Source organism: Dermacentor silvarum, unplaced genomic scaffold, assembly GCF_013339745.2.
Source record: "Dermacentor silvarum isolate Dsil-2018 unplaced genomic scaffold, BIME_Dsil_1.4 Seq458, whole genome shotgun sequence".
In the NCBI taxonomy this organism is placed as follows: domain Eukaryota; kingdom Metazoa; phylum Arthropoda; class Arachnida; order Ixodida; family Ixodidae; genus Dermacentor; species Dermacentor silvarum.
This window is the reverse complement of record NW_023606265.1, coordinates 9,122-19,795: the sequence shown is the minus strand read 5'-3', so window position 1 is coordinate 19,795 and position 10,674 is coordinate 9,122. Positions and strand designations below refer to the sequence as shown.

The following is a 10,674-nucleotide window of genomic DNA, read 5'->3' as shown; positions in this document are numbered from 1 at the left end:
TACTTTGGATCATCTCTATAATTTTAAGCTACGTTACGTGCTACAATGTGAAATGAAGAAAAATACCCATTATTCACGCACTCTGGGTAACTTACACGTAAATGCACATAGCTATAAAACTAGACGTTTCGAATATAGGGAAGTGCATCACAAAAGAGTTAATTATGGTGAACATAGGTTATGTTACATCATTCCTAGAATCTATTAAAACATTTTTAACAAGATTTAAATATAGAGATTTTCACACCCGACCAACTTATGCAGCACTGATTTTACAGTGTGTTCTCTTACCTTTGTAATCTCTTCGTGTGCAAAGTTTCTTTTGCTGAGATAAAGTGAAAATTATTTCTGTAGCATGAAATGAATCGTGCGAAATTACATACTAGATATTTATCGTAACTTTTTTCTTTTTCTGTGCTTCTCTTCAATTGATTACAGCTTGTACATTTGTCCATTTCAATGAATTGTATGTAGTTCTCCCTGTGATGTATGATTCAATAGGTCTGTGACCTAATGCTGACCTTCGTTCGAGATACAGGGAGTGAGACTTAGTCAAGCTGCTTAAAAGCAGCTTTTTCTTTCACTCCTCATGTTCTGTATGGCACATCAAATGAACTACTTTACTTCTTTTTAAGATCTTTAGTGTTTGTTATGCACGATGTAAAATATATAAAAGATTGACTCACTCATTCAAACGACTTGATGTGAGTGAGATCAGTTTAAGCAGACTGATCAGAAAGTTTAACCACTGAGCCTTGCTGCTCACTGTTGCACATGAACATAGGCAAACGTGGATGCAACAATAATATGCGACGGACTGCAAACTAGTCATTAACCCTTTTGCTATGCATCCCAAGCATTATAGTTTATTAAGGATCAATCAAACACTAACAGATATTCAGCAATGTGAGATCTGCTTACACAAGTGCAACAAAGTGCTGTGACTCACCTTCTTGACGCATCAACTTTCTTTTATGTGGCTGGTCGCTCCTTGCTCCAGTTTGAAAATTAGGCTCGGCTAGTGAGACACAAAAAAAAACAATTTATTATTAGAAATAAACAAAATTAAAAGTTCCTTCCTCATACAAATGACTGTTATTGTGAAATATTAAGAACAGTTGCTAAGCAATAATGCTTATGTATTATCAATGCAGGCAACTGATAATGCAATAGTACGGTCAAACCTCATAAGAAAATGCGAGACATCCAACTAATATACGTATATAACAATGAAATGTCCTGCCCCTTGAAATCCTTAGATATCTATATATTTAAAACCTTGTTTAAACTAAGATGCCCTGCCAATGGTTATAACGAACCAGATTTCAGTGCCGAAGTTCAAAAATTTTGCGTCTTCGTGTTGAATACGCCATCGAGCAAAACTGGGCTTTCTTGCCACTGGGCGTAACTGTGCATACGCAGTGGCTTATCGCCGTCCCACTTCTTTTTGACTGCAGCGCTGCACAGGTTGGGCGTAACTAGTCTGGCTGCGAGGTTTCAAAAGTGAAATATCAGGGCATGCCTAGCTGCGCCCAACCTATGCAATGCACCACAATAGATGCGATGGAGGTAGTGATCTCCTGCTTTCACGTGGCGGTGTGAAAGCACAGTGCATCCATTTTTCTCTCACTGCAATGTGCCGCTTAGGCTGGTGCATTGCAGTGAGACTGGTGCATTCCATCGGTGCTGGTGCAATCACGGAGGCCACGAGTCTGCCAACCCAAGCTTGCACAGCAAGGAAAGTTTGTCGCCTCATTCACACAATGGAGCCACGTGAAAGTGGTGGATCAGCCTGGATCACTTGTGTGGTAGATGAGCCGTGTTGTGTGCTTTACACTCCTCGACCGCAACACTGTTTTCTTCGACAGCATCTTTACTTCGCTAGTCGCATGGCGCTTTGGACGAGCCAAGTGGAAAGAAGAAACAAAAGATAATAGCATTGGCACAGAGGGCAGCTATTGCCAAGGCAGTCACGTCATTTGATAAGTGCGTTGCACATGCTCGATTCTTCCGTTTTATTAAAATTTCATTGCATACATGGCAGTGTAGGCGTTTCCCGGACTACAAAGCCATCTTCAATGCAAGTTTAAGGTTGCCACCTCATTGGGCAAATATTCCAGTAAACGGCCCAATAATGGATATATTAAAATAGTTCCGGTTCTCCTCCAAGTTCGTTACAAGGTTTGACTGCAGCTTAGCTGATGATGGCATGAAGAACAAGCACTGATTCTTAAACATCTGAGCATGCATTAAAAGGGACGAGGAGTAACCTATGGCAAGAGAATTGAAACATCAATGCAATTGAGCATTTCCATACAATAAAACAGTGACCAGTAAGTGCAAATATTACATGCACTTCCTGTTGAGCCATACTGCACGAACTCAGGCTCATTGGTGTTGCTTGATAACATGTTATCATGACATTGCGACGGCACGCCAATTATAATGGTAGCGAGATACCGCAAAAACAATTACTATGGTGCCTACTTCAAATGGTGTATATCTTTACCTGCTTCAAAATCTACTGGAGTGGCAGGTCTTCTTGACACCTGACTGCATGGTTGCACGAACACTGCGAACACACAACAGTAAATGCAATGGCTGTGAGATATGCCGTGTTGCTGGAGGATCAGGTCCCAGGTTAACAAAGAAGCTAGAGAAGTTAAGGAACGAAAAATGTTAGGCAAAGCGAGGAGTAACCTACGGCAAGGGAGTTGAAACATCAATGCAATTGAGCCTTTCCATACAATAAAACAGTGACCAGTAAGTGCAACTATTACATGCACTTCCTGTTGAGCCATACTGCACAAACTCAGGCTCATTGGTGTTGCTTGATAACATGTTGACATTGTGATGGCGCGCCAATTATAATGATTGCAAGATCCCAACAAATTCTGACTAGTGAAACGCTTACTTCAGCAGCAGCATGCATTGCCACAATACTGCAAAAACAATTACTATGGTGCCTACTTCAAATGGTGTATATATTTACCTGCTTCAAGATCTACTGGAGTGGCAGGTCTTCTTGACACCTGACTGCATGGTTGCACAAACACTGCGAACACACAACAGTAAATGCAATGGCTGTGAGATATGCCGTGTTGCTGGAGGATCAAGTCCCAGGTTAACAAAGAAGCTCGAGAAGTTAAGGAACGAAAAATGTTAGGCAAAGCGAGGAGTAACCTACGGCAAGAGAGTTGAAACATCAATGCAATTGAGCCTTTCCATACAATAAAACAGTGACCAGTAAGTGCAACTATTACATGCACTTCCTGTTGAGCCATACTGCACGAACTCAGGCTCATTGGTGTTGCTTGATAACATGTTATGACATTGCGATGGCGCGCCAATTATAATGATTGCAACATCCCAACAAATTCTGACTAGTTAAACGCTTACTTCAGCAGCAGCATGCATTGCCACAATACTGCAAAAACAATTACTATGGTGCCTACTTCAAATGGTGTATATATTTACCTGCTTCAAGATCTACTGGAGTGGCAGGTCTTCTTGACACTTGACTGCATGGTTGCACAAACACTGCGAACACACAACAGTAAATGCAATGGCTGTGAGATATGCCGTGTTGCTGGAGGATCAGGTCCCAGGTCCCCAGGTTAACAAAGAAGCTAGAGAAGTTAAGCAACGAAAAATGTTAGGCAAAGCGTTGCGAGACAGAAAGCTGTGTGGATTAAACAGAAAATGGGAGCAGCCGATATTAGAGGTTTCCTTAAGAGGAAAAATGGAGCTCAGCAGGCCTTGTTATGTGCAGAAAGATAACCAGTGTGGTGCAACTTGCCTTCACCGTTATATATCTATATGTTCAAATATATATGGGATCCTAGGACAAAATTTTTTTGTCAACAATGTTTCCTTTTAAGCATGAAATGCTTCCAATTCCTGTTGTCGGCGACCTTCAAGTGACCTTGAGCCAGAAGGCAATCCTGGCACTTCGAACGAGAACATCCGCGCATTGTGGCAAGAACAAAACGAGATCACCCGGGCAACCAGTGAAAAGTTTGAAAAATGCAGTATCTGGCCACCAACCCTTTGTGCAGGACAGCATTACATACGCTAGTTACAGTCCAAACAAGGCACATAGAATATTGCATCCGATTTCTTCCTAATGTTTCTTCACAATATCACTCGAGCTGCAACTTCTCGTACGCTAAAGTTTTGTTACTTGCAATAGCGATGCTGAAAAGACAGAGAGGTCACCTGCGCTTTCGATTGCCAGTGGTCCGCGAGTTGCGAGCGGCCTGTGAGAAGAAAAAGTAGCGACAGACGCCGAGTGCACTGCACTGTTGGAAGAAGAAAAGCGGTTAAAGGCGGCAGCACCACAGGCAGCAAAAGATGGCATATGGTAATGATTTCATGCTTACATCTACTCTCGATTACGAAAGAGCCAGGATTTTTTACATTGTTGGTAATGCTATAGAAAAATAATAGTCATTGCTGTTAAGCGTTACACTTCTTTTTTATTTCCATAAAAATGTAAACAAGTTTGTTGTTGTCCAGCAGATCGTATGAAATGTTTCATTTCACTTTCTCATTCGATATTCTAGTGTTTTTTTTAGAATATTTGCATGCGACTGAACTAATTTCGTATTCAAACACCCCTATTTTTTCAAGACAGTCTGTACATGCAGCAGCCTAAAAAACTTTACACAGAACTTCGAAATAATTAGGAAGAGAAAATGATGAAGAGACACCAAGCAAAGGTTTTAATGAATTTTTATACATAAGAAGCTGGTCGTGCACTTGTGAGCTTATGTTATGATTATGGTTTTGCAAGTAATCACATTCTTAGCAAAAAAATGCATTTTGATGCATCGGTGCTATTAGGTGCTCAGTATACAAAGTAGATTGACAATGTACTAGAAAATAACAGATGGCACCTCTCCAAGCAAGTGAAAAACCGTCACTGAAATTGACTGTGGTAGAGACTATTAGCGACTACTTTCAAAAATACAAAACATAATAATTTATAGAGAAAGATTCAAATGTTTCCAAGCAACAGGTGGCATAATTACCAGCAGATGCCTCCACTTCATCAACATCATCCTGCTCAGGGTTATCTGTTAAAAAATAATATAAGTAATTGTTCCTGTAAAAAAACTATATGCAAAAATGTATTACCTTCACCACACTCCACTACTGCCGGTCCCTGGTAAGCTGTAAGTAAACGTCCATCACTCTCCAGCTTTCCCCAGCAATGTATAACCTATCACTAGCTTTTGTAGGGAACACTGCAATACAGGAGACAGGGTGTCCCAACACTGCTCCCTGTATGTGTGTTTGCCACCCACTTGTACTGTCTTTTGCGTCCCTTTCAAAGATGTTGCCTTACAAACTACTTCTGATTCACAACCCAGTGTAAAACTTACTAGCTGAAGATGGCCCAGGGAAAGTGCTTGGAGGGCTGGGTGGCACTACGACATCTCCTGCTTCAAACCTAGTTGGCTTTGTCACCTTAAACATAAATATTAAACAATGTAGAACCTACCACCAGCATGATTATAAGAGCAGTTACCTTACGCTTTTCCATTGTGTCACTCTCCACGTCAGACTTGTACTCCAAACGAGGCAATGCACGGCGAGCGTTATGATAATTGCCTAAAATTTGTAAATATAAAAATCCAAGGTATAGATAGGGGAAGACTTGAGCCAGGTGATGGAACTTACTGAACGTTGCTTTAATGATGATATCGTACATATGCCACCCCTTCGATGGCTTCACAGCTTTTTGTACTAACTGGACTTTGTTGCTGGGGCCAGGGGGCCAAAAGCACTTCCTCCCCATCACCCATGAGCAGGGAACAACAGCTATTGTGTTTTCCTCTGTGAATTCGACTACTGCAAACTTCATCTGAAAATAAATAAGTACAATGAAACGGAAAACAGGAGTGGTGCACCACGGTTCAGTGTGAGCGTTCAACAAGGAGACTTGGCAAGGTTAATCTTCTGGAGGCACTTATGCATGAATTACCGCTGACATATATACCAGAAAAGATGCCTGCTCTTACCCCAAATGTAATACTCTAACAATATTCAAAGCAACTTCTCAACAGACTGCAACACTGAGGGCAAAATTAAATCAAGCTTCATCATTCTATTACTTGCATACGTGCACTTTTTTCATGTTACAAGCTTTGATAAAACAGAAAACTAATGCAATTCAGACTACATGAATGAATACTGGCAACAACCATAATGAAGACACATCAACTGTGAAAAGCTTTAGGCTTCCTCAAGCTGCATGACCTAATACAATCCCCTTTTTCGGTACCAATGCCATGTGTGCATACTACCACCCTTGCTGTTTTCTTTTTAAGGAAGCGCAAATATCTCTTGCACACCATTCAGTGCTCATTTCTGACGGAAGCATGGCTCAGTTTTCTGAGCTAGGAGAGCTCTGCATGTTTTTTTTTCCCAATACACTCCCCTCACATTTGTAGGCTTCCTCTCCTAAAGCTGCATATACAAACCTTGCCAAGTCTGTTGTTGTAGCCTCACAGTCCTAGTGTTAATATATATATATTGGCACTCAACCGAGGTGTACCACACACCAGTATTCACTGATATTATCTAAAGGTATCCAGGCAATACTTGAACAACACTGAAATATGAAAAAAAATCAGATTGGCAAATCTTAAACACAGTCAAGTGCACAATGGAAGCACCTCAGCTGTTGGCACATAAAAAAATTGACGTGAAATAAAAATACCTGGCAATGTAACCACACCAGGTATATTCATCAATAATACAAACAATTCTTATGTGCTTTGCAAGGTTGAGCAATGCATTTGCATTGGAATGTGAAAGGTGCGGCAAGTGAAACTAACTGGTATGCAAAAGTGGTAACACAACATACATGTCGTTGTAAGGAAGCATCACCAGTTTTTTTGCATTCAGAATTGGCCAACACCTGATGGAAGACAGTTTGTCAACAAGGAAAATGCCAAGCCTTGTAGAATCAAAAGGGTAGCTGTAAAGGGGTTCTGTGCTCAAGAAACATTTGCCAATGACACATGGCTCGCCATTCTCTCCGTGTGCAATTCTGTGGATGACAACAATGTCATCTTCTATTCTGCAACAGTTATCAGCTTCTTTCAAGCTCAGAGTGAAAGATTCAAATTTCACTGAAGTGTACAGAGGAGGTTTGCAACCTAGGGGTAAGTCACTTCCTTCATGTCCACCAAGAAGCTGATACACTGTAGTGCGACTTGCTCCAGCCAGCTCTGTGAAAACTGCTCTCTCCTGCATCCTGTTGTAAAGCTGGCTGAGAGGAAAGCCGGGCCTGCGCAACAGTTTCTTAACTAACTGCAAGTTATTCTCAAAAGGAAAGGCAGAGAATGCATCTAAAGTTCCATACACTTCAGAATCAGCAGCCAGATGCAGTAGGCAATGCACATTATAGGACACATTATTTAGCCCATAAAGCTCTACGAAACCCTTTACGAAATGTACCAGGAGATTATTTGCGTAACCTCCATGTTCCTGACACAGTCCAGGTGTGCTCAATATTGAGGTTGCTGCATGCAAAGTCAAGAAGTTGTGATACTGCTGCCTCCGACAAGTTGTCTTTTAAAATTAGTGGCCCTGTGTAGTGCACAAGTAGGCGGAATTCAGTGGCCTTCCACCTATCCTTTTCATCGAGCCTCCTTGGCTTTCGCACAAATTCACAAGGGACGTAATTTTGTAGTGCAGAACTCTGTTTTGAAATTTCCTCACGCTCCAGGGGGCCTAGGCGCACTGAAAGAGGGCCAGAAAGCCAAACGTTGACAAGCTTTCGTGCTACACCTAAGTACACCAAATGCATTGGATCGAGAGGGACACTTTTAATGCAATCAATTGGCAACTCAGTCAAAATAGAGACACCATGGTGGTGATCAAAATCTGTCTGCTGACGAAATGACTGATCAGTCCTTGGAATTCCTGCAGTTGGTGAGAAGCACACTCTGTCCTGGTAGCTACCTTCGGCCGTGCATTTTGGGCAACCATTGTAGCTGCTGTGCCCTTTTGTTTTGAATATGAAAGCCCGTGCAGGTGCATCGCAAATTATACTTCTTATTTCTACACTGATCACTGATCTACGGACTGAAACTCCACTACAAAGAACATCCTTAACATCATCAACAAAAGGCCTCAAAAACTCGTTGGCACAGCTCGGCTTTGATGGCCCAACAAATGCTCCCACAATAAATGGCCTTCCCACAACAGTAGAACCACGACAATGTACGAGGCACTGAATAGGCCAGAGCTGTTGTCTCGAACTTTTTGTCAGAGGAATTCCGTCTACATTGAAGCTGAGGCTGATGAGTTGTGGGCAACATTCTAAGCAACTAAGGAGACTCTCCAGACCGGTCTTAAGGCCATAGTGACAATAAAATCCCGGAGACAATTGTGCGACACCTGCTACCTCGGCTGCCCCACGGGGGGTCTTCAGAAGAGTTCTAGCATCTTTCGGAAGATTGCGGAAACACCCGTGGGCTCTTAGAAGTTGAAGAAGTGGTGTCAGGGACCTGTGGGTAATGTTATATTCTAGAGCCCACTTTGCAAGCGAAGCTGCAAAATTTTCGCTGCTAGTGCTTTTGCTTCCTGCCCATTCTGCGGTTTCCTGCACGTCAACGTCAAATACATCGGAAAACCGTTCTTCTAAATCCTCACCGGCTTCGGATAGACACCAGTCGTCGAAAACCTCCGCATTACGGTCTGAACAATCCGAGCTGCTTTCTGTGCTACCTGAACAATAGCCTGTAGCCGCGCTACTACTAACAGGCGTTGCGCTTACCGCGCTGAAGCTAGGATACTCGCTTTCAGAGTACCTCGCTTGCGGTTCACTTTCGGACAGGCTACTGGTAGCCCGTCGCGCACGCTTACTGAGCTGCCGGTGCGCAAGGCTGTCGCCTGCCTCGCCGTACTGGCCAAGCGCTTCAAACAAATCGGCAACCTCGCGGCGCGCTCTGCTCTTGACGGCATCTCTCAACTTAGCGTTCATAATTCTTAGGCAATACACATAAACATGCTGGCTAGGCTAAAAAAAAAGTTTACTTAACGTTCCGAGACAAAAGGCTGCTGTTCTGCTGTTCCCGCCGGAGCTCACATGGCGCCTTTTCTGTCGCCGCTTTCGATGGTGCGATAAACAAAAGTTCAAAGCTTGCGGTACGTACGACTTTGCGATCGGTGGGTACTCTGGAGAACGCCAGTGACGATCACACAGCCCTAACCTCAACAGCACTTCAAAATCCTAACGCTAACACGCGCCTTCAAGTTTGCTCCGGCTCCGAGAAGAATGATGTAATCGCAACGTTGCCAAAGCTGGCAGAAGCGAGAAAGAAAACGCGAGACGCATGAAGGAAGGAAACGGCGAGACGTAACGGCAGGCTGGTTGTTGCCAATTCTATAAAATTGCTACCATATTTACGTTCTTATTTTATGATAATAAATGTAGTAACATATAATAATAATTATACAAAAACGCCACGTTCACAAGGTGTTATCTTTAAACTACAAACGGAAGGCTGTTGATTACTGTAGGCGCCATGTTGTTAAGGACAATTTTCTCGATTTAGGCGCGAAATTTGAAATTTTCATTGATTTGTTAGAAAAACTATTTGAGCGAAACAAGCAATTAGCACAATACTAATACTAATTACTAAACCTGCACGTGCACCAACCAAAAGTTATAGAATTGAGGTAGGCAAGAGATAAAGGCGAACTTTGGACGCAATGATTTATAGCGCGTGTCAAAAGAAAAATAGATACCATTAATTTATGTAAAATTGTTTCTATTTCAGGGAACTATCACTTTTTCAGATTATTCAAACTATACAAAAGCAACAATATAAACAACACAATCATATTAAAGTATTGTATTACATATTAAAATAATTAAATAAATACCATAGCAATTATATAAATTTGGACACAATATTAATGTCATGTACAGTGTTACGAGGATGCGCGGGGAATATACTTAGAGTGTGGAGTGGATTGAAGGTAAGCCTCGAAGGTCAATCATATATATTAACCGAAGCTTTATAGGCTCACAAGTGTCGGCGGTGGTGGTGGCGGCGACCGTGTCACGTTGAAAAGTGGGCCGATCCTGGCGATAGTGCAGAAGACGTCCAAGCTCAATGTCACATACCAGGGACAAAAAAGAGAAAGAGAGAAAGAGAAAAGAAGAAGAGAGAGAGAAAGAAATAGAATGAGAAGGAGAGATAGACTGAAATAAGGAGAGAGGAAAAGATAGAGAGAGAGAAAGAGAGAAAGAAAGTCACCACAAAGGTCACAGAAAGAAAGGGAATGGAAGAGGGAGAAGAAGAAAGAGAGAAGGAAAGAAAAAAATAGATAGAAAGATCGAGAGAGAGAGAGAGAGCAAGAAAGAAAATCGCCACGAAGGCCAGGTAGACAAACGACAAGCTTCCCTTACACCCATTTTCTCGACAGGGGAAGGACTAGTGATTGTTTTCTTGCTGCCCTAGATTTCAATATAATTCTTAAGTATACTCAAACACCTCGCATTAAAAATATATTACACCACTTCGTAACGTCGTATTAAATCTATATTATATAGATAGTTAGATATAGAGATAGATAATTGCTTCGGGCGAGTAGTATAATAATAATATTAGTAATGCAACGTGATATATTCACGTGTAAACGTCAATG

At 41.9% G+C, this 10,674-nt stretch overlaps 1 protein-coding gene across 1 annotated transcript; it reads right to left on the bottom strand.

Moving 5' to 3' along the window:
- Positions 1-949: 949 nt before the first annotated feature.
- On the bottom strand, positions 950-9,274 carry LOC125941845 (uncharacterized). The gene is made up of 11 exons (XM_049659701.1): positions 9,174-9,274; positions 5,686-5,869; positions 5,534-5,616; positions 5,388-5,472; positions 5,140-5,175; positions 5,034-5,078; positions 4,219-4,301; positions 3,478-3,540; positions 2,993-3,055; positions 2,510-2,572; positions 950-1,018 (listed from the first exon to the last, which is right to left on the bottom strand). Exons 2-8 carry the CDS (start codon positions 5,867-5,869, stop codon positions 3,490-3,492), a joined length of 567 nt encoding a protein of 188 aa, XP_049515658.1. The 5' UTR covers positions 9,174-9,274; the 3' UTR covers positions 950-1,018; positions 2,510-2,572; positions 2,993-3,055; positions 3,478-3,489.
- Positions 9,275-10,674: the final 1,400 nt, after the last annotated feature.

Coding starts and splice junctions, on each gene's coding strand:
- LOC125941845 (XM_049659701.1), bottom strand. CDS start 5,869: ATGAAGTTTGCAGTAGTCGAATTCACAGAGGAAAACACAATAGCTGTT. Junction 5,176..5,387: donor CCCTGGGCCATCTTCAGCTA/GTAAGTTTTACA, acceptor GTTTACTTACAG/CTTACCAGGGACCGGCAGTA. Junction 4,302..5,033: donor TGAAGTGGAGGCATCTGCTG/GTAATTATGCCA, acceptor TTCTTCCAACAG/TGCAGTGCACTCGGCGTCTG.